This window comes from Archocentrus centrarchus, unplaced genomic scaffold (assembly GCF_007364275.1).
Source record: "Archocentrus centrarchus isolate MPI-CPG fArcCen1 unplaced genomic scaffold, fArcCen1 scaffold_85_ctg1, whole genome shotgun sequence".
Taxonomy (NCBI): domain Eukaryota; kingdom Metazoa; phylum Chordata; class Actinopteri; order Cichliformes; family Cichlidae; genus Archocentrus; species Archocentrus centrarchus.
Genome location: NW_022060295.1, coordinates 330,457 through 353,868, shown reverse-complemented (window position 1 = coordinate 353,868; position 23,412 = coordinate 330,457). Strand labels below are relative to the sequence as shown.

The 23,412-nt window shown below is 45.4% G+C and overlaps 1 protein-coding gene across 1 annotated transcript; it reads right to left on the bottom strand.

Moving 5' to 3' along the window:
- Positions 1-893: 893 nt before the first annotated feature.
- Positions 894-12,926, bottom strand: LOC115777912 (zinc finger protein 726-like). Its single transcript, XM_030725934.1, has 3 exons — positions 12,899-12,926; positions 5,824-6,420; positions 894-2,720 (listed from the first exon to the last, which is right to left on the bottom strand). Exons 1-3 carry the CDS (start codon positions 12,914-12,916, stop codon positions 2,025-2,027), a joined length of 1,311 nt encoding a protein of 436 aa, XP_030581794.1. The 5' UTR covers positions 12,917-12,926; the 3' UTR covers positions 894-2,024.
- Positions 12,927-23,412: the final 10,486 nt, after the last annotated feature.

Genomic DNA, 23,412 nt, shown 5'->3' with positions numbered 1-23,412 from the left:
AATATACAGGAAAAAGCATGGCATAAATTATTAGGCATAACTCTGGTTTTACTTGGCCTATGAACGTAATTTAAAAACTGGTACATAGTTTGAAGTCTGCACTTTTGATTCATGGCAGCAGCGTTCTGATACTATGTTATCTCAAATCGGCGATGTCATTTTGACGCACAAGCGCATCCGTGTACTCCAGAGGGTTAAGCCAGTCTTTCAATGTCGGGTCATCGAACCAAAGTTGTGAAAACTTACATTTTCCCCTGACGAGGCGCAAAATGATCCAGCACACCTGACTCAAATGACTGAATTACCTCCTCAGTCTGCAGTCAAGTTCTCCAGAGTCCTGCTAATGACTTCTATATGTGATTCAGGTGTGCTGGATCAGGGACACATCTAAAACCTGCAAGACACCGGCTCTCGAGGCCTGGAGTTCCCTACCCCTGTCCTAGAAGGTTCAGCACGGTACATACAATTAAAACATCACCATGTTGTCTTATTAATCTGAATATGATTGCTTTGTATTGATTAAGGGGAGATGTGCTTTTTGTACAGGATTTTATCACTGATAGAAGGAATCTGAGTCATGAGAACCAGCACTGGATGGACCAATGACAAAGGCCAACACCCAGCACACACACACACACTGTTTACATGTAGATAGTGTCTGTATAAACTTTTTATGAGGAACACGGGCGCAGAGGGGAGAGAGACAGAGCACACACACAGTCCCACATGTGCGTGTGTTATATCTTCTGATTCTTTAATATATTCAATGTCTTACTTTTTTAATTAAAGTGTTTCAGGCGTCTTCCTTCACAAACAAAAAACACACCCCGACACATCTTACCTGCCTCCCCAGTGTTTTTACAATATTTGCAAAACATTAGGGCTGTGCAATTTAAGTGATTTCAGTTTTTATTTTGGCTCCAAACGATCACAAAAACAGTGTAATTGACAAAAAATTGTTATATTTCACTCTTAGCGCTGATTTATTCTGCAGCCTTGAGTCTTTATGTAAGTGGCCAGTGATGCAAGTGCCAGTAAGTTGTCATAATTACTGAGCGAGAAATCTCCGCTTTAACCTGAACTGACCTTATGGGAAAAATCAAACAACACCCGTTATGTCCCTACCAATCACCGAGCATGATTAGCAGGGAGATGTCCCTACCAATATTTGTAACTGGAACCTCACTGGATTCAGCACATTTGTGTGTGGATCAATGGATAGATGGACAGATACTGTACCCTCGGCTGTAGACAAAAGGATTATAAAAAGATTCAAAGCTAACTCAGTGGGCAGATGTCTGAGACTTGGATTTCTACATCACTGTGAGTCATTCACAAAGATGCTGTGTTTGAATTGTAATACCTGCTCTGTCCTTCCTACATCTGTCCTCTTCCTGACAACACTTCCACATATTACTGCAATACAAAGAAAAGTAACACAAACTAATGAAGAGGAAACAAAGAAAAACCTACACTAATATAAATCCATACTTGGAACAAACTGAACTGGATTAAAGACAAAATTACAAAAAGAAAATTGAAAGTAATTAAAAGCAAACTAGAACAACTCTGACTTTGTTATTGTAGTGGTATAAATGGATATTAATGACCTGCTAATATTCATAACCACAGACAGGGTCACCTGTGAGAAAGTATTTAGTTTAATAATTAAATTCTAATAAAAAAAATGATGTCTGTAGTTATCGATGGCTGCTGCTTATTAAACACAGAGCACTGCACTGACTCGACCGACCTTTAAGTACTTATTAAAGAAAGGTTGGCTGCAGTATCAGTTGGATATATCATTTCTATACATTTTTTTAATACAAGCACTGCTGTTTCCGAAACGTTTCAAATGTAACTGGGAAACCTGGGATAACATTTTAGAGGATTAATAAAATTCCTCAAAGAAAATAAACACCTTTATGTATATATCTGTACTTGCAGCTTCCTAAATGTCAGATTCAGGATTATTCACTGCAAGTCCAGAAATCAGAGCTACCTCATCAGATCCAAGTGTAACATTAGCTGACACTGTTTACAGGAGATTCCATCGGAATTCTGTGGAGCCGGATCTCAAGGTTTTTAAGTTTGACCCTGCAACCAGAAGAGGAACTTTGTGTGTCTGCAGCTTCACTGTGATCCAATGATGGGAATGACTTCAGCCCTGCATGATCACGCTGATGTTTGGACAGAGCAGATAATGAAGAGAATGTTTTTGCACATTGGTAACAGTGAAACAGTTTCTTTGCAGCGTGGGCTCGTTTGTGTTTGGCATATGAACGGAAATTCTTGAAGCTCTTGTCACACTGGTCACACCTGTAGTTCCCTTCAAGGTGTGTACTTTCATGAAGGCTACAATTACCTGAATGTGAGAAGCTTTTCTCACAGTGTCTGCACTTGTATGGTTTCTCTCCTGTGTGGACTCGTTTATGTGCTTTAAGCTGACCTGCAGTGGTGAAGGATGACCCACACTGGTCACAGACGTACTTTTTAACCCCACTGTGGTAGAGTTCATGTTGTTTTAATTTACTTGCTGTGGGGAAGCTTCTCCCACATTCTTTGCAGTAGTTCAGTTTGTGTCCAGTGTGTATACGCTGATGTATTTTTAGGGTCCGCTGATGATTGAAGGTTGTCCCACAAAGGTCACAGCGAAACGGTTTCCCACCACCACATCGACGACAGGGCTGAGAACTGGATCCATCTGTGTGGCTCTGCTTCTACACAAAGACACAAAGACAGTGTAAGTCAGAGAATCCTTCAACATTTTTATCCTGTACGTCACCTGAAATAAAGAGCATCTCTGCCAACGTCCAATTACATTTTACTGTTTACATTATAACACTCAGCTTACTGGGATACAATAACTACAATACTACCACCAAAATACTACAATTTAATTCAGTGTTATTTATATAGCACCAAATCAAACCAAATAGTCGCCTCAAGGTGCTTTGTATTGTAGATAAAGACCCTACAATAATACAGAGAAAACCCAACAGCATCTCTATCGATTAAGCGAACTACACTGTCTGTGAGCGCGCACCATTTTGCACTATCCTTTTTGTACGCTGTCTGTCAATTAAATGCTCCAGTGATGGTGGACTGTCGGGAACCTAAAGACGGAGACGGCCCACCGGTTGTAGTTTTTTTTCCCAGCTGGGAAAACTGCTTTGGATGATTGTGCTTTAGGTGCAGGTGCAAGTTGGTTGTATTGCTGCACTTAGGTGCTACTGATTTATGACAAATGCGACATACCAGCTTGCAAAGGTTCAGCGGTTCGCCTCGGTCATTTGGTTTAAAACTGAAGTGCTCCCACACTGCTGCTGTTGCGTTCGACTTTGAAACCAATTTCATTTCGGGTTTTCTCCCCAGTACCAAATAGCGTTTCTTTAGTTTGCTAACTCATCACGGGGCTCTAATGCTGCAGACATACAAGACGACGCGCCCCGGCTGGCTACCTGACGCGATAGTTTACTCCCCCCTTACACTAAGGAAATGAGAAAGGGAGGGGTCAGTGGAGAGCACCAGAGGTAAGCCTTTTGCCATATAGTGTCTTCAGTAGAAAGCGAGAGAGACACGAAGAAACAATAAAGCCGATAAACAAAAATTGTCAACCTCATTTTAATTTATCGTGCAATTAATTGATTTATTGTTTATCTCGACAGGCCTAGTATGAACAAAGTAAATAAGGTGAATGAAAAGAAACAGTGCATTATGGGAACCCCCCCAGCAGCCTAGGCCTATAGCAGCATAACTAAGGGAGGGTTCAGGGTCACCTGATCCAGCCCTAACTATAAGCTTGATCATAAAGGAAAGTTTTAAGCCTAATCTTAAAAATAGAGAGGGTGTCTGTCTCCTGAATCCAAGCTGGGAGCTGGTTCCACAGAAGAGGGGCCTGAAAGCTGAAGGCTCTGCCTCCCATTCTACTCTTAAGTATCTTCAGTATAAGCAGCAGTTATCAAGAAGGCTCAGCAGCGACTTCACTTCCTGAGGGTCCTCAGGAAGAACAACTTCGACTCAAACCTGCTGCCGACCTTCTACCGCTCATCCATTGAGAGCCTGCTGACGTACTGTATCACAGTATGGTATGGCAGCTGCACTGAGGCAGACGGGGGGAGGCTTCAGAGGGTAGTCAAGACAGCACAGAGAATCATTGGCTGCCCTCTCCCCTCCCTGATGGACATCTACACCTCCCGCTGCATCAGCAGAGCAGGAACATCATCAAGGACAGCTCACACCCTGGCTTTGACCTGTTTGACCTGCTGCCCTCTGGCAGGAGCTACAGGTGCATCAAAGCCAGAACAAACAGACTCAAGAACAGTTTCTTCACCAGAGCAATCACCACCCTGAACTCTCACACTCACCCACCGTAACTGTGCAACACCCACACCTCTGTGCAATATTATATCATTCATACTGAACAATATCTGTCACTCCTATTGTGTAATAGCCAATATTCATTCACCAAGTGCAATACTCTTGAGATTCATTACTACATGTACATTTTATTTTTTACAATGTTAATATGTTTTTATATTCTCTTATTACTGTATATTTTATACATTTATTTTCTGTATATTTTTAAAAGTTCTAATTTAAATTTTATTTTTTCCTGAACAGGAGTGGCCCTCCAATCTTATTGTACATCCTGTATAATGACAAAAGCATTCTATTCTGTTCTATGACACTGAGTCCATATTCCACACCTCCATTGTTGAGGCTGCTGCCCAGAGCGGTGGCTGGCAACTGGGACATGGAATGTCACCTCTCTGGTGGGGAAGGGGCCTGAGCTCGTGCGTGAGCTTGAGAGATACCAGCGACATATAGTTGGGCTCACCTCAACGCATGGCCTGGGCTCCTGAACCAGTCTCCTGGAGAGGGGCTGGACTCTATTCCAGTTTGGAGTTGCCCGCGGTGAGAGGCGGCCAGCTGGGGTGGGTATCCTCTGATCCCCCCGGCTTGCTGCCTGTTTTCACCGATGGATAAGAAGGTTGTTTCCCTCTGCTTTCGGGCCAGGGAACAGGTCCTGACTGTTGTTTGTGCTTACGCGCCGAATGGCAGTTCAGATTACCCACCTTTTTTGGAGTAGCTGGGTGAGGTGGGTCAGAGCGCTCCATCTGGTGACTCTATTGTCTTGCTAGGAGACTTCAACGCTCACGTGGGCGATGACAGTAAAACCTCGAGGGGCGTGACTGAGAGGAACGACCTGCCTGATCTGAACCCAAAGGGTGTCTTGTTATTGGACTTCTGTGAAAACCACAGTTTGTCCATAATGAACACCATGTTCGAACATAAGGATGTCCATAAGTGCACATGGCACAGGACACCCTATGTCACTTGTTGATGATCAATTTTATAATCGAAATTTTAAGAATCTGAGGGGTTTTTTCTAATGCCTGGTTTACACTCCAGTCCAGTATGTGGTGGTAATGTAGCCCTTAGCTGGTTTGCCCAACGTCATTACATCCACAAGAAGAAGAAGACGACGGAGAACTGTAATGCTGCTAATGTGGATGACGCTCCACTTACACGGAGACATCTGAGCACTGCAGAGTTTAAACATAGCATCGAAGCAACACATTTGCTTCAAGGATTTTTTTATAATTAAAATTATAATTAAAATTGTTAGTTACTCGAGGAATCATTGCTGCCCTAGATATACATAAAACGAATGATTTAATTTTTTATGATCATGGAAGCAGAACTGAAACTAAAATGTATGTGTCATGCAGTAGAATTGCTAACATGCTAACAATTTAATGAACACAGTAGCTCCAAAGAGTCAGGTTAAAATTACAAGATCCAAATAAAAATACATACCTCACAGTAACTGCACTTGTAGAGTCTCTTTCTGCTGTGGATCTGTTGGTGTCTTTTTAGGGTATGTGGCGATTTAAAAGTCTTATCACACAGGTCACATTGATAAGCTTTCTCCTCAGTGTGGGTAAACATGTGCTGTTGTAAGTGTGCATCTGTTGCAAACAGTTTGCCACACTGACCACAGCAATACACATCCTGTCCAGTGTGAATGCGTAAGTGTGTATTTCTGTTCCCTTGCTGGCTGAAAGTTTTTCCACAATATTCACAGCTGTATGCCTTAATTCCAGAGTGGATAACTTGATGCCTCCGTAAGCTGCAACTAAGACTAAAAGCTCTGCCACACTGATCACAGCTGTACGGTTTCTCTCCACTGTGGATGAGTTGGTGTGTTTTTAAGTGTCCAGCCTGGGTAAAAGACTTTCCACACTGATCACAGCTGAACAGTCTCTCTCCAGTGTGGATGACTTGATGCAGTTTTAGTTCAGACTTCCCAGCAAAATTCTTCCCACACTGATCACAGGTTAATTTTTTTTCTCTCTTCCTTCTGTGAGGTTTGTCAGCCTCCTGAGAGCGCTGACTTCTCGCTCCATGTTGGTTCTGCAGTGACAGAGATACAAACAGAGGCAGTGAGTGAGATGTAGACATGGAACAAACTGAACCTTCAAACTCCATTAACATTGAAGGCTACCAAAAACCTCTGAACACCTACTAGGTCTATTACCACCACTAACTGGTGACAATAGGGCATTACCTGCAGCCATGCACAGGCAGAAAAAAAGCGTAGGAAACATGAATTTCTGTAAAAAAAAAATTCAAAGCATTAATTGGACATTAGAGCTGCAAAGATTCATTGACGTAATCAATGAAATTCCATGTCAACTACACAAGTTAGTGGACATGGAATTTCAGTATGGAAGCGTATTTTAAAACCCATTTCTTCCACTTATGTGATTTTGTAGCTGCAATACACTACAGAAAGATATGGGGGCAGTATTGCCTCCGCTGTCTGCCAACAACAACAATACCAACGAAGAACATAAAGAACAGCATAATGATGGTGGAACAGACGAGGGTGGAGAAAAGTAAAGAAAATGGAGACAGACTGTCAAAGGTGTGGGAGCAGAAACTAAAATAAAGCTGAATGCAGAGCAGAGCTTTCCTCCCACGGCAGCATCACTGCAGTGCTGAGTGTTTAAAACGCCAGCACCCTGGAGCTGGATGGATACGTTAGTGCGTCACTGATACCGGTTAATGTTTCTGTTAGTTTACCTGTCAGAAACAAGCTCTCATGGATGAAGTTTGCTGAGCGCCACCATTTCAGTGATGTTAGCTAACGACTGAAGGACAACAGGAGCAGCTACGTTGGTTTCTATTTGTTTCCTCACATTAATATCAGCGTTCATTCTGAATAGTAAACATCTGTATGAACTGAATCATCTGTAAACTTTTCAGCTGTTTTGGACGGAAAAATCTTTTTGATTTAATTTGAAGCCTTATTTGAACTTTTGGACAGAGGCCATTTTTATTTATTTGCACATTATATTTTCATTTAAAAATAAAAACTGCATTCACTTTAATATGGATTGTTTATTTCATATTTATTGTGATGGTCACATTAATGTTAAAAATATATTGAATGAGTTTCAAACTCTAATTTTTATGGGCCATTATTTTAAATATGAAAAGAGAACAAGGTGATGTTAACAGGTGGGCAGGCTTGAACACGTGAGGTCAGATTGAAATAATTGTTGACTAATCAATCAGTAAAAATGACAGATTAGTCAACTACCAAAATAATCTTTAGTTGCAGCTAGGGCTGGGCAATATGGACCAAAAATAATATTTTTTTTTAGTTGAATGGCGATATATGATATATATATACACGATATACACTGCTCAAAAAAATAAATAAAGGGAACACTTAAACAACACAATATAACTCCAAGTAAATCAAACTTCTGTGAAATCAAACTGTCCACTTAGGAAGCAACACTGATTGATAATCAGTTTCACATGCTGCTGTGCAAATGGAATAGACAACAGGTGGAAATTATTGGCAATTAGCAAGACACACTCAATAAAGGAGTGGTTCTGCAGGTGGGGACCACAGACCACTTCTCAGTATCTATGCTTTCTGGTTAATGTTTTGCTCATTTTTGAATGTTGGTGGTGCTTTCACACTCGTGGTAGCATGAGACAGACTCTACAACCCACACAAGTGTCTCAGGTAGTGCAGCTCATCCAGGATGGCACATCAATGTGAAGGTTTGCTGTGTCTGTCAGCGTAGTGTCCAGAGGCTGGAGGCACTACCAGGAGACAGGCCAGTACACCAGGAGACATGGAGGAGGCCGTAGGAGGGCAACAACCCAGCAGCAGGACCGCTACCTCTGCCTTTTTGCAAGGAGGAACAGGAGGAGCACTGCCAGAGCCCTGCAAAATGACCTCCAGCAGGCCACAAATGTGCATGTGTCTGCACAAACAGTTAGAAACCGACTCCATGAGGATGGTATGAGGGCCCGACGTAAACAGATGGGGGTGGTGCTCACAGCCCAACACCGTGCAGGATGCTTGGCATTTGCCAGAGAACACCAGGATTGGCAAATTCGCCACTGGTGCCCTGTGCTCTTCACAGATGAAAGCAGGTTCACACTGAGCACATGTGACAGAGTCTGGAGACACCGTGGAGAGTGATCTGCTGCCTGCAACATCCTTCAGCATGACCAGTTTGGCAGTGGGTCAGTAATGGTGTGGGGTGGCATTTCTTTGCATTTCTTTTTTCCTACATAAAAGTTTCACAGCTGTGTTATTAAAATGTAAACAGAAAAGATAAAGAGCAAAAACAGCAAAAGGCTGATTTATTCTTTAAAAAGCCAGTCTGCAGTAAAGTCTACTTCACCAGTACTTGCTCCCATGTGTACTCCTGTACATCCAGTACTCTGTGCAAATAAAACATGTACACAGACTGAATGAATAAAATTCCATCCTTCAGTCAACAGGGTTATAGCTAGCTCAGTAAATCCATAGACATATGCACTGACGTATCACAGCAACGGGCCCACCCGCTCAATGAGGCATCTATCTATCTATCCACTGGCTGCATCATGAACACATGAAAAAGACTCACTTCCGTTATCAAGGTCACGTGACTTAAGGTACAACCCAACAGTCAGGTACTCTTGGGGGTCTGGGCGATGCCAACGTGTCCAATTGGACACAGTATGAAGGCTGTATGTACACGAAACATGACCACAGCGGAAGGTTTCCAAAACTCACCGAAAAAGTCACTAAATCCCATAAGTCCCATAATGTACTGTTTCTTTTCATTCACCTTGTTTACTCTGTTTATACGTAACTTTGTATTTAATCATTAATTATTATTAATCTCTCTCTCTTCCAAAGCATATCTTTTCTCTCCCCTCAGCCCCCCCTCAGCAGATGACCCCCCTCCCTGAGCCTGGTTCTGCTGGAGGTTTCTTCCTGTTAAAGGGAGTTTTTCCTTCCCACTGTCACCAAGTGCTGCTCAGAGGGGGTCGTTTGGACTGTTGGGTTTTCTCTGTATTATTGTAGGCTCTTTACCTACAATACAAAGCACATGAGGCGACTGTTTGTTGTGATTTGGCGCTAGATAAATAAAATTGAATTGAATTGAATTGGCTCTCCCTGAGAGCCAATTCAATTCTTCTTCCAACTCTTCTTCCTTGGTGGCCTCAGAGTCTCGTCTCTGCTCTTTGCAGATGATGTGGTCCTGTTGGCTTCATCAGGGGGTGGCCTCCAGCTCGCAGTGGAACGGTTCGCAGCCGAGTGTGAAGCAGCCGGCATGAGAATCAGCACCTCTAAGTCTGAGGCCATGGTCCTCAGCTGGAAAAGGGTGGAGTGCCCTCTCTGGCTCAGGAATGAGCTCCTGCTCCAAGTGAAGAAGTTCAAGTATCTCTGGGTCTTGTTCACGAGTGACGGGAGAAGGGAGCGGGAGATCGACAGACGGATCGGGGCTGCTTCTGCAGTGATGCGGACACTGCACCGGTCTGTCGTGGTGAAGAGGGAGCTTAGTGTAAAAGCGAAGCTCTCGATTTACTGGTCGATCTACGTTCCTACCCTCACCTATGGTCACGAGCTTTGGGTAGTGACCGAAAGAATAAGATCGCGAATACAAACGGCAGAAATGAGTTTCCTTCGAAGGGTAGCTGGCCTCTCCCTTAGGGTGAGGAGTGCGGCCATCTGGGAGGGGCTCAGAGTAGAGCTGCTGCTCCTCCATATTGAGAGGAGCCAGTTGAGGTGGCTCAGGCATCTGATTAGGATGCCTCCTGGGCACCTCTTGGGTGAGGTGTTCCGGGCATGTCCCACTGGGGAGAGGCCCCGTGGTAGACCCAGGACACGCTGGAGAGATATCTCTCGGCTGGCCTGGGAACGCCCTGGGGTCCCCCCGGATGAGGTGGTGGAGACGGCTAGCGAGAGGGAAGCCTGGGCTTCTCTGCTTAGGCTCCTGCCCCCGCGACCCGGCCCCGGATAAGCAGAAGAGAAAGGATGGATGGATAGAGCTCATCACACCTGTGTCATAAGGCACATCATCAAATTCAGAAGTTAGTTCCTCTGGAACTGCTGGTGATTTAAACCTTTACCTCATACAAAGTTCACTGTCTGCGTTAAGGCCCTTTCACACCGGACGTGTTGTGTTTCTTGTGACTAAATCCTCCTCATATAACGCACGGTAAAAAAAAAAATGCAGTCGACATCAAGCGGTGATGTACTGAGGTCCTGATGTTTCTAAACAAGAGAAGGAAGAAGCAAAGATTCTGGGTTCATCCAGCTCATAAGAAAGCAGCAGCAGGGAGAGTTTCATGGTTTGATCCAGGAGTTGAAGCTGCATCACGGATGCTTTCACGCATATTTCAGGATGTCAGTGGGACAGTTTGAGCTCTTGTTGGCAGAGTTGGGATCACATGTGAGGAGGCAGAGGATAATATCAGAGAGCCGACTGACCCGGAGCAGCGTGTAGCTGTGTGTCTGAGGTAAAATATTATGATTTTATTGTTCCCACATCACTGGATATTCAGTACATCGGTGCGCGTTTTGAGCTATGACCTCACATGTTGCTAAATGCAGTGCTCTGATTGGCCAGGCCTGTTTGTTCGCTTGCGAAAGTCAGAAAAATCGAACTTGATCCAAAAAAATAAATGCTGCAAATTCGTCCTGTGAAATGACGCGGTCGGTGTGAACGGCTGCATTAAGAACAGGAGAGTCCGAAAAATATTTTTAACGCACGAAACATTTGCACGGAATTTACGCGTCCGGTGTGAAACAGCCTTTACGGTGCTGATGGTGCGTTCTGTCTTCAGGACTTTGCTGCGCAGTATTTCCTGCTAGGGCTGAATGGATATTTTTTTCTTCCCAAAGGTATAAACAAAAAGGCACTTCTGAGTCAAAGCTACATGTCCCAAATGCCACACTGTGACATGTTTTTATTAACATTCAGCTGTAGATGTACATGAGAAATTACTCAAAAATCAACTATTAAATAATAATGCTCCTCAAATAAATTAATGCTTTTGTTCCTCTATAAAAATACTCAAAGCCAGCCTGGTAAAGTCTGCTTCACTGGAAAGTACTTCCTCCTGTGTGTACTCCTGTACATCCAGTACTGTGACAGACTGACTGAACAAAACTCCATCTGCAGGATTTTAGCAGCTCAGTAAATCCACAGACAAATGCACTGATGTATAACAGCAACGGGCCGCACACTCAATGCAGCGTCTGCAAGCACACAAAAAAGACCCACTTCCACTATTAAGGTCACGTGACTTACGGGACAAACCAACGTCTGCTGCGTATGGCGGCGCTCTCTTACCTACAGCCAGGGACTTATGGGGGTCCGGATGATGCCAAAGCGTACAAACGGACGCAGTACAAAGGCTGTATGTCCACAAAACATAGCGACAGTGGAGGATTTCAGGTTTCCAAAACTCTCCGACCTCACCGGAAAAAGTCACTAAATTTGTCGCTAGACGCTTTTGGGGGAAAAAGTCGCCAGCAGGGTCTGAAAATCTGCTAAATGTAGCAACAAAGTCGCTGAGTTGGGAACACTGCCATGCAGTCGCTTCCTGCATGATTAATGGGTGAAGCGGGGGGGGGGGGGGGGGGGGGGGGGGGGCAGTGTGAAGATGTGCAGAGACAAACTGGGAGAAGAGAAATGTGAACTGGTGGAGCTACAAGTATGATTGTAACGTGAACTAGACTGTATCATATAAATGATATTGCCTCATGTTAGGAAAATCGTATGGAAATATATTGATAAAAACTCAATATATCACCCAGCACTGTTTCCTGCTGTGTGACGCACTGTCAGATCACCTGTGCAGGTCTCCCTCATCTGTACTACCAATTCGCTCTTTTCCTGCACATCGCAGGAAGGAAGAGAGACGGTGTAGCTCCAATGTCAGCGATCAGCTCCTCTGTCACTGTAAAAAGAGCTGACCAATGTTTTTATCAGCTGATCAGGGATCAATGTGTCACTGGCAACACGTAAAAAGGGTTAGCGCATAGGTCTTGGCCAATGCACAGCTGTTGCAGTGCATTGTGGGATTTGTACTAGACGTGATGGGAGCGTTTACCCGCAGGTCATTAGTAACACCTATATGAAATCATCTCGCAGGCTGAACAAAGTTATAGTGCAGGCTGGATGTCTTACACATGTGCAGTACATATACATTTTACTTATTTACACTCCCACCCATAATGTATTCTGTGTATACTGTATACAAATTACTGGCTACAAATGTATATAGTGTTTTGATGTGTTTGTGTATATGCATATTAATATAGGGTTTTCTATTTTATTTTATTTATTTTATTTCATCCTTCTTCTCTGTCCTTGAGCTGCTGTAATATGCACATTTTACCATCGTGGGATCATTAAAGTTTATCTTATTAATGTCTTTGTTTCAGTGTCCTGTAAAATGTGACCTTTTATTTGGTCTTGTTGTAACTTCAGTGCTAACTGGGACCATAATAAACCAAACCAACAGCAGTTGATGAAGTCACACAGTTTCAATAATAGTGTAACACTGAGATTTTTCTCACCTGTTGTGTTGAACTCATTGTTTCCTCTGTAGAGGCTGAAAATGTTCCTCTGCTGCTCCGTCAGACTCTCCTCCTCCTGATGATCAGCTGCAGGAGAACAGATCTTTATTAGAAGCTACTACACTGCACTGTTTGGGGGAACGAGCCCTTTAAGGCTGCATTTGGATTTATACACTTCTGTGGGATACGGCCGGTTCCAGCTTGCTATGTTAGGGTGGGCATCTAGAAACAGGAGGTGGAAACTTGTTGGAAACAAAGACAGAAGGTCTGAAGAGCCGACTAGTAACCCACAGGTTTGTGGTTGGAGTCCCTGTTCAGATGCTGACGTCTCTGAGACGACTGTTTGTATTTGATCCTGACAAAAAGAACCAGAGCAAACAAAAACCTGAGCAAAGCAACATTTAGAAGATTCATTTGTTCCAGCAGCTCCAGGATGGTTTCTACAGGCTGAAGAACAGCAGTCAGTGCAGGAATCAACATCTGCACACTGATTTTCTATTAGAGGAACAAAGTGAATGCAGACACACACACAGAGACACACTCTCTCCAAACCCTCACAACAAAAGCTGTCCAGCTTTGTGTGTCTGTCAAAATGCTTTGTACACATCCTGCTGGACTCAGTGTTGTTACAGCTGCAGTCAGAGCAAGATGGAAACCATCGAGAAGGAAAGTTCAGATCCACTCAGACTAAATGTCTTCAGTCAGTGTGTCAGCCTCCAGTTAACACCACTGCTGACAAACTGCACTGCTGCACCTCCACTGACAGGAACTGCAGTTTGGTGCTCCATCTGAACCTCATGAGATTTGGAGTGAAAAACAGCAGAAGATCAGCCTCATCGTTCCTGGAAGGAGAGCTGATAGTGAGGTTTGGATTCTACTCTGCTGGGAACAAAGACAACTGGAGACTCCACGGCCGAGAAGCTCCTCCTGTTCTGCTCCATCAGGTTCACCACCTGGAGCGCAGGTGTAGTTGGTGCATCCTGATCTAAAGTCTCTGTGGAGGAGTCAGTGTGCTCATAACAAACTGGCAGACACACACAGACTCACACTGACTGATGATGATGATGGATTGAATTCACTGTGGATTCACCTGCTGTGTTATATTTGTACTGTAGGTATACGGCAACTACAAACCCTTTTGAAACACTACACCATAACCTGACGTGCACATTCCTAGGACTGTAGCAACATTTAGACTGTATACAAATATAAAACATACAGATCTATAACCTTTATAACCTATTATATTGTTACAATGTTTGTACTGAATCATTTAAAATGCTGCATCAAAAGGAATCAAAGTGACTACAGCTGTGTTTCTGTTAACAAAGGAAAAGTTAGAAAATTAAGTATTTTAAACGACTTTCATGACTTTTAGTATACAGATTGCTGAGTTTTCGAGCTGCACCTAAAGGCACCATGAAGCCCCCGCTTCCCTGCACACACTGAACCGTACATAACGATGTAGATGCGCAGATGAATTTGTAGCTGCTCTCCCAGGTGTAGCTGCAGCGGTCACTGCTGCGTGTCTTTAGCTTTTTGTCTCCTGCTCTTTGTGTTTTGTCCTGTGTGTTGTTGCTGGGATCTCTGTGCTCCTCTTTTCTCTCCTCTCTCTCCCCTCACCGCCCAGCTGCTCTCTGCACATCATTGTAGGAGTTCACTTCCTCTCATGTGTTCATCCACAGCAGTTTCTGCTCCACCTTCTGCCAGCATGCTGAGCTAATGATTAGCTGCTGTTGGTCTCCAAACACTCTCTCACTCTCCTCTCAGCGTGTTCACCATAAAGTGAACAGACACCGAGGAGAGCAGCAGAAGAGCTCATTCAGGAGCTCAGCTGCAGATGAACTGAGCTCACATTAAAGTAGCTCCTGCTTACCTTTAGATGAGCCCGGACCGCAGAGACAAACAAAGCTGCAGCGCCGCTTCTTCTTCTTCTACTTCCGGCTGGCAAACATTGAATGTGCGCGTTACCGCCGCCAGCTGGTGAGGAGGAGCTGAAACACTGCTTCATGAATTGAGCTGTGAGTGAACTTTGACCTCTGTGAGGTTTCTTCCTCTTTGTGACAGCGTAACAAAAGCTGCTCTGTGCTTTCATGCTGTCCACAATGATCACATGTCCCTGCTGAGCTTCTCTGTTATCAACAGTGTTCTGGTTCATCTTCATCTGAGAGTCTCCTCTCTGCTCATTCCTCCTGTTTCCCTGTGGATCCTGGAAAACCAGCTTCCTCTGCTTTACTCCTCTCCTCTTGAGTTTCAGTTTCTTCCTCCTGGATGAAGGTTTGTGGTCCCAAAGCAGCTTTGTTCCAGCAGCATTGATCACAGGATCCAATCAGAACAAACCTGCCTGCAGGCACAACTAAAAGAACCTGAGCCTGTGATGGTCTCAGCCCTGTCACCAATACTCTACAGCCCAAAATATGCTTTAATCAACCCTCCACATTAAGATGAAGATGCTCACTCAGACTGAACACTGAATCATTCAGACTGCTCCACAGACAGCAGATTCAACCCTGTGAGCTGAGGAAACCCATTCATTCAACTCTGTAATAAAATGATTTGATAACAGGGTTCAAATTAGAGTCACAGGGTTGGATCCATTATTTTTGATTTTAAATGATGACATAAATGTGAGCAATAAATACTCAGAACCAGAGAAATGTTGTTTATGAAGACTCAGGCTGAACCCTGAACCCTGACCCAGGACTGATCCAGAGGAGAGCTGCATTATTACAAACCAGCCTCTAAACCTGACTCGCAGGGGATCAGCTGACTTGTATGACATCATCAGCTGATCAGTTTAAATCAGCTCTGAACTCTGCATTCATGTTAAACACTTCAGAGGAGATCATGTGACTGTATATCAAACACAACCTGAAGAGCAGCTGAGTTCTCTTATTTTAAAGCTTTGTAATACGCGCTCTCTTTAAACATGCAGCTCATCTGGGATTTGATCCCAAAACCTCTGCACTGTGAACCAGAGCCGGATCCATCTTGAGACATACTGCAATCTATTGGCCAAGAAATAGTGACAAAAGTTTGCAAGTTCTAGACCACCACTGCATTTTAGCTTTTGTAAAGTCTTTAAACTTATTTTGATGTTTTATTTATCCAAAAAATTATGAAATACTTGAGTTTTATAGGGATCAGTGAGAACAGATAATTGATTTTAGGCAGAATCATCATTTTTACTGTGGCAACTCTTCCCATGATAGATATAGGTACAGAGTTCCAGTGTGTGAGGTCATCCTCTGTTATTTTTAGTAGAGGAATATGATTCAGCTGCACCAGGTCTGACAGCCTGGCAGAAAAATTTATATCAAAATATCTAATGTTGCCCGACTGTAGTGAGGTGGTCGTGTTGTTTTGAAAATTACAATTCAGAGGCAAAACTGTTGATTTAAGATAAGATAAAACTTTAATGATCCCACGACGGGGAAATTTGCGCATTACAGCAGCTCAGTACAGAAAACTAAAAATAGAATAAAATAAAATAGAAAAACACTATACACATATACATAAGCACTATATACAGAAAATATATAGTCAATACACACATGTACATATACACACATATACACACACATCAAAACACTATATACAGATATCAAAATATTATATACATTTGTAGCCGGTAAGGTACACAGCATACATGGTATGCATTATATGGGTGAGTGTAATAAATAAAATGTATCTGGACTGTAAGGATAAAGTGATGCAGAGGAGGTAAAGTGTCCAAGTGACTCAAGACATTATGAAGTGTTATACAGTCTAACTGCTGTTGGGATGAATGACCTGTGAAAGCGCTCCTTCCTGCAGCGAGGATGTTTCAGTCTCTGACTGAAGGAGCTGCTCAGCTCACCCACGGTCTCATGCAGAGGGTGATGGGGGTTGTTCATGATGGATGTCAGCTTTGCTAACATCCTCCTCTCACCCACCACCATCACAGACTCCAGAGGACATCCCAACACAGAGCTAGACCTCCGCACCAGTTTGTCGATCCTGCTCCTGTCCCTTTCGGTGCATCCACCCCCCCAGCAGGCCACTGCGTAGAAAAGGGCAGATGCTACCACTGAGTCATAAAAAGTCTTTAACAGAGTCCTGCAGACACCAAAGGACCTCAGTCTCCTCAGCAGGTGGAGTCGACTCTGGCCCTTCTTATACAGGACATCTGTGTTTGTAGTCCAGTCCAGCTTGTTATTGAGATGAACACCCAGGTACTTGTAGGAGACCACTGTCTCAATGTCCTTTCCCTGGATGTTCACCAGTGCTGTAGGGGGTGGCTTCCTCCTGAAGTCTATGATCATCTCCTTCGTCTTGCTGGCGTTGATTTGGAGTGCGTTGTTCTCACACCAGCCGACAAAGTCACTGATGACCCCCCTGTATTCCTGGTCGTTCCCATCTGATATGCATCCAATGATGGCCGTATCATCTGAGAACGTCTGTAGGTGGCAGTGGTCCGAGTTGTACCTGAAATCTGAGGTGTACAGACTGAACAGAAAGGGTGAGAGGACCGTGCCCTGTGGCGCCCCCATGCTGCAGACTACCACATCAGACATACAGTCATGGTACCTCACATACTGTGGTCTGTTGGTGAGGTAGTTGATGATCCATGCCGTCAGCTGACTGTCTACTCCGGCTCCCTCCATCTTCCCTCTCAACAGTGCAGGCTGGATGGTGTTGAAAGCACTGGAGAAGTCAAAGAACATGACCCTCACAGTGTTCCCTGCCTGCTCTAGGTGAGAGAGGGATCTGTGCAGCAGGTAGATGATGGCATCGTCCACCCCAATGCCGGGCTGGTAGGCGAACTGCAGGGGGTCCAGCGCTGAGCTCACCAGTGGGCGGAGGTGGTGTAGGATGAGCCTCTCCATGGTCTTCATCAGGTGAGAAGTCAGGGCCACAGGTCTGTAGTGGTTGGACTCCCTGGGCTGTGCGATCTTTGGCACTGGAACTATGCAGGAAGTCTTCCACAGTTCAGGAACCCTCTCCAGATTCAGGCTCAGGTTGAAGATGTGCAGGACCACCTGACAGAGCTGGTCTGCACAATCCCTGAGCAGTCTGGAGCTGATTCCATCTGGACCCGCTGCCTTCCTGATCTTTGTCTTCCTGAGCTGACTTCTCCCCTGATCAGGTGTGAGGTGGATGTGAGGCTGGGTTTGGGTGGGTGATGGGGCTGGCTCCGCTGTGGGTGAGGGTGAGGAGAGTGCAGGCAATGATGGCATTGCACCAGGAGAGAGGGGGTCAGCATAGGGAAGGGGGCAGATGGGAGCTGAGGGGTGGGGGAGGTGGTCAACGACCCAGAGTCAAATCTATTGAAAAACAGGTTTAGGTCGTTAGCCCACCCCCGGTCAGCAGACACTGTGGCTCCTCCATTGTCCTCGAAGTGGCCAGAGATTTTTTTCATGTTTCTCCAGACTTCTCGGACTTTGTTATGTTGGAGCTGTTCCTCCATCTTCCTCCTGAAGCTCTCTTTGCCTCTCCGGATCTTGTATTTCACATCCTTTTGCACTCTCCTCAGTTCCTCCTTGTCTCCAGATCTGAAGGCCCTCTTCTTCTCGTTCAGCAGGGCCTTCAGCTCTGGGGTCACCCACGGTTTATTGTTGGAGAAGCACCGTACCTTCTTGGTTGGCACAGTGTTCTCCACACAGAAGTTCATGTAGTCTGTGATGCAGTGGGTGAGGGCGTCGATGTCCTCACCGTGAGGCCTGCAGAGTTCCTGCCAGTCTGTAGATTTAGGTGCCGTTTACACGAGACCGTTTTCATTTTGAAACGGTGTCGTTTTGATGCATTTCGGCCTTGCGTTTACACGACAACGGTGTCGTTTTGATGCGTTTCGCCCTTCTGTTTACACGACAACAGAGTGAAAACGATGTGTTTCAGAAACGGGGTCCAGAGTGGAGCGTTTCAGAAACGCACCGGCTTGCGTTTTCGTGTAAACACTTGAAACCGGGGTGATTTGAAAACGCTCGACTCGCACATGCGCACTATGGTTGCGACGGCCAGTTTTTCGCGCACGCGCAAACTGATAAACAGTACTCGCGGATTCACGAGTGCTTATTATGCTTTTCCTGTGTTTTTACCGTTTTGTAATTCAGCGTTGTGTGCAGCAGCGATCCAACCTCATCATCTGTCCACACAAAACCTCTCACATTGGCCGTTTTGTAAGTAATGAACAATTTGCCGCACTACCTACTGTGTCACTCCACGCATGCGCGTCTTGCGTAAACAAACTGCAAAGAGAAAACCAACGCCAACTTGTGGCCTGGCATGGGAACTACATCGTTTTCATCGTTTCACATGTCCTCGTGTAAACGCGGATCGTTTCTGAAACGCCATCGTGTAAACGAAAGGCTGAAACGCATCAAAACGACACCGTTTCCAGTGAAAACGGCTTCGTGTAAACGGCACCTCAAAACAGTCTCTCAGGGCCTCACTGCAGTCCTCAGACCACAGTCTTATTGTCTTCTTGGTGGGGGGTTTCCTCTTCACAATGGGGGTGTAGGTGGGGTGAAGAATGACCAGGTTGTGGTCTGAGTGGCCAAGCGGGGGTAGAGGTGATGAGCTGTAAGCCTCCTTTGTGTTAGCAAACAGCAGGTCTAGAGTTTTATTGTCCCTTGTGTGGCAGTCAACATATTGGGTGAAGTTAGGGAGAGTGGAAGAAGGTGAGGCATGGTTGAAGTCCCCAGAGATGATAATCAGGGACTGCGGATGTGCCGTCTGTAACTGAGAGACGGTGGTGTGGATGTCCTCACAGGCTGCTGTAGCGTCGGCCGACGGCGGGATGTAAACAGTTAACACAATAACATGTGAAAACTCCCGGGCCAGGTGGTATGGCCGAACACTAACCGCTAACAGTTCAATGTCTTTGGTACAGCGCTGCTCCTTCACAGTAATGTGTCCTGGGTTACACCATCTCTCATTAACGTACATCGCCAGTCCCCCACCTCTCCTCTTACCACTCTCCCTCATGCTCCGGTCCGCTCTCACCAGCTGAAAGCCCTCCAATGTTACGACGGAGTCCGGTGTGTGATCCGTGAGCCAAGTCTCCGTGAACAGCAGGAGGCTGCTCTGCTGGTACTCCCACTGCAGTCTGGTTAGCGCCGTCAGCTCTTCCATCTTGTTGGGTAAAGATCTTACGTTGCCCATGAGAATAGATGGAATGCTCGGTTTGTACCGTCTCCTCCTCTCCCGGTACTTCGCTCCAGCTCTGCATCCCTTCCTCCGACGATGTAATTCCTTCGGAATCTCGGGTCTCTCCTCCGGGAGTACGCTCCTGTTGCACAGGGCTAACAGCTGATCCCGGCTGTTAACAATAGAGTGGCTCACCGGTTCTCCAGATGAAGTGGTGAAAAGTCTCAAAAAGAGTATAAGGAATGCCACTACTCTAATGAAACTTTGCAGGTCCATGGCGGGTTTGATATCTAATATAACTACGAAACTAAGAGTCTGAAAGAAAACCTTAAAATACAAGAAAAACACACAAGAAAGGGAAGTAACCTGGGAGCTGCAGTAACAGGCTGCCTACCGTGGCGCCATTTTTGAAAAAAAAAAAAAAAAAAAAAAAAATTTACTCCAATTGATGGAGTAATCAAATATAGATGATAAATTATCTATAAGTGTGATTGTCTTCAGAAGAGAGGTTTGTGAGTTCCCAATGAAAGGTAATACATCATCAGCATAAAGGCTTATCTTATGATCTGTGTTTTCTGTTTGAATTTCTTTAATATCTACATTTTGTCAGATTGCTGCTGCTAGCGGCTCAATGAAAATGACAAAGAGTGAAGGAGAGAGTGGGCAGCCCTGCCTGGTGCCCCCTGCAGACTGAAGCTTTGGGAAATGAGATCATTTGCTCTAACACATGCATTTGGAGAGCTGTATAGTGTTCTGATCCAGTTAATGAGGAACCAAATCCAAATTTGTGTAGAACTGCTAACAGAAATTTCCAATTTACCCGATCAAATGCTTTCTCTGCATCTAAAGAGACAACTGTGGTTTCTAATTTATTAATAGAACAGTAATCTATTACATTTATCAGTCTGCTTGTATTATTGGCTGAGTGCCGACCCTTGATAAAACCTGTTTGGTCTGAATGTATAATAGATGGAGTGATTTTTTTCTAATCTTCTGGCAAGGACTTTGCAAATTATTTTAAGGTTTACATTAATAAGAGAGATTGGCCTGTAGCTGGATGTGAGTGTGGGGTCTTGCCTTTATAAAACTCTGCTGGAAAACCGTCTTGGCCTGGGGCTTTATTATGTGGGAGATGCTGTATTGCTTCATAGAATTCCACCCATCGATCCATCCATCCATCCATTCTCCTCCGCTTATCCGGGGCCGGGTCATGGGGGCAGGAGCCTAAGTAGAGAAACCCAGGCTTCCCTCTCCCCAGCCACCTCCTCTAGCTCATCCAGAGGTACCTCTAACAGTCGTAATTGTGTGGTGTCTCTTTACGAGAGCCTAAGTTTTTATTAGTGATGTCACAAGTCTGCGCCACTGCTCCTCTGTAGAGATCGTGGAAGAAACGTTTCTGCAGATGTCCGCCTCCATCTGTGCGTCCCTCTATTTTTCTATCTCCCTAACTCTTAGTAACATCATGGGTTGTATGAACACTGCTTATTTCATGTTTGAAAATGCACCATCCATTGAACCAGACTTCATAAGGTTGGTAAAGAATATGTTTATTAAAGGACAACACTGGAATTCCCAGTATCAATTCAAGATGGCGTCGGTGACGTCAGCAGCCATCGTACCTGCTCCTACGCTTTGTTTGTATATATTAGGTTTAGCTTTAATTCTGGACTTTATAATTCCACCTGCTCTGTGTCATATCACGTATGACAGACAGACTCTTTTTAATATCAGAATACAGCACTCTGGCTGTATTCTGACACCTTTTTCTCCCGAGCCGGCTTGGCCCCAGGAGATCCTGCGCCAGTGGGCCAGCTCAAACAAAGGAGGGCGCGGAGCACCCAGGTCACGGACAAGGCCCCGAGGGAAAAGAGCCGGCGTAAGAGAGAGGCTGAGGCGCAGAGCGCACCAAACGCCACTGCCGAGCATCCTGTTGGCTAATGTCCAGTCACTGGATAACAAGCTGGACGAACTCAGGGCCAGGATACAGTTTCAGAGGGACATAAGGGACTGCAACATCATCTGTCTCACGGAGACATGGCTGACCCCCCTCATACCGGACCACGCCGTACAGCCGTCGGAGTTCTTCAGTGTTCATCGCACGGACAGAACGAGTGAGTCTGGAAAATCAAGAGGAGGAGGTGTGTGCCTAATGATTAATAACAACTGGTGTGACAGTAGGAATGTCGTCCCTCTGAAACAATCATGTTCGCCTGACCTGGAGCTCCTAACCCTGAAATGCCGTCCCCACTACCTGCCCCGCGAGTTCACTTCGGTCATCTTCAGCGCCGTCTATATTCCACCTCAGGTGGACACAAATACTGCACTATCCGAGCTACATGAGGCGATTTCCACCTATCAGGCTAACCAGCGTGATGCGGCTCTCATCGTAGCCGGGGACTTTAACAGTGCAAACTTGAAAAAGGTGATACCGGAATTGATTCAACACATAGACTGCCCCACCAGAGGAGAGAGGACCCTAGACCACTGCTACTCTGCATTCAAAGAGGGCTACAAAGCAAAGCCTCTTCCGCCTTTTGGGAAGTCCGATCACTCCTCTGTCCTTCTCATGCTGAAATACAAACAAAGGCTCAGGCAGGAACCCCCTGCTGTGAGAGAAGTGACACGGTGGTCTGATCAAACAGAGGCCGCTCTGCAGGGTGCGTTGGATTCAACCGACTGGGACATGTTTCGCAGCAGCGCGGGCGGAGACATCGAGGAGTTTACGGAAACTGTTGTGGGATTTATTGGGAAAGTTGTTGATGACACTTCACTTAGGAGGACCATCAGGACTTTTCCCAACCAGAAGCCGTGGGTGGATAAATCTGTCCGCGACGCCCTGAGGTCCCGCACCGTTGCCTACAACTCCGGCCTCGCCTCTGGGAACATGGAGGACTACAAGGTTGCATCATACAACGTCCGCAGAGCGGTGAAAGAGGCTAAACATCGCTACGGCCGCAGACTGGAACAGCAACTACAACAGTCTGACCCCAGGGGACTGTGGCAGGGACTACGCACCATCACGGACTACAAAGCACCACACACACACCCGGTGAGTGCCGACGCTTCTCTGGCTGATGAACTCAACATCTTCTTTGCGCGCTTTGAGTCGGGAAGCCGACAGCCCGCTGCGCTCCCGGCCGGAGGGGCGGAGACACTCACTGTGACGGAGCGCGACGTGAGGAGGGCGTTTAGACGTGTAAACACCAGGAAAGCGGCTGGACCAGACGGTATTAGTGGATGTGTCCTTAAGACCTGCGCTGACCAGCTGGCACCTGTGTTTACACTGATATTCAACCTCTCACTGAAACTGTGTGTGATTCCCACCTGCTTTAAAAAGTCCATCATAGTCCCAAAGAAACCACACCCCAGCAGCCCCAATGACTTCA

Excerpts from the sequence above, each read along its gene's own strand:
- LOC115777912 (XM_030725934.1), bottom strand. Across the intron at positions 2,721-5,823 it reads ACAAGTGCAGTTACTGTGAG|AAGCAGAGCCACACAGATGG; the intron begins GTATGTATTTTT and ends GTCTTTGTGTAG.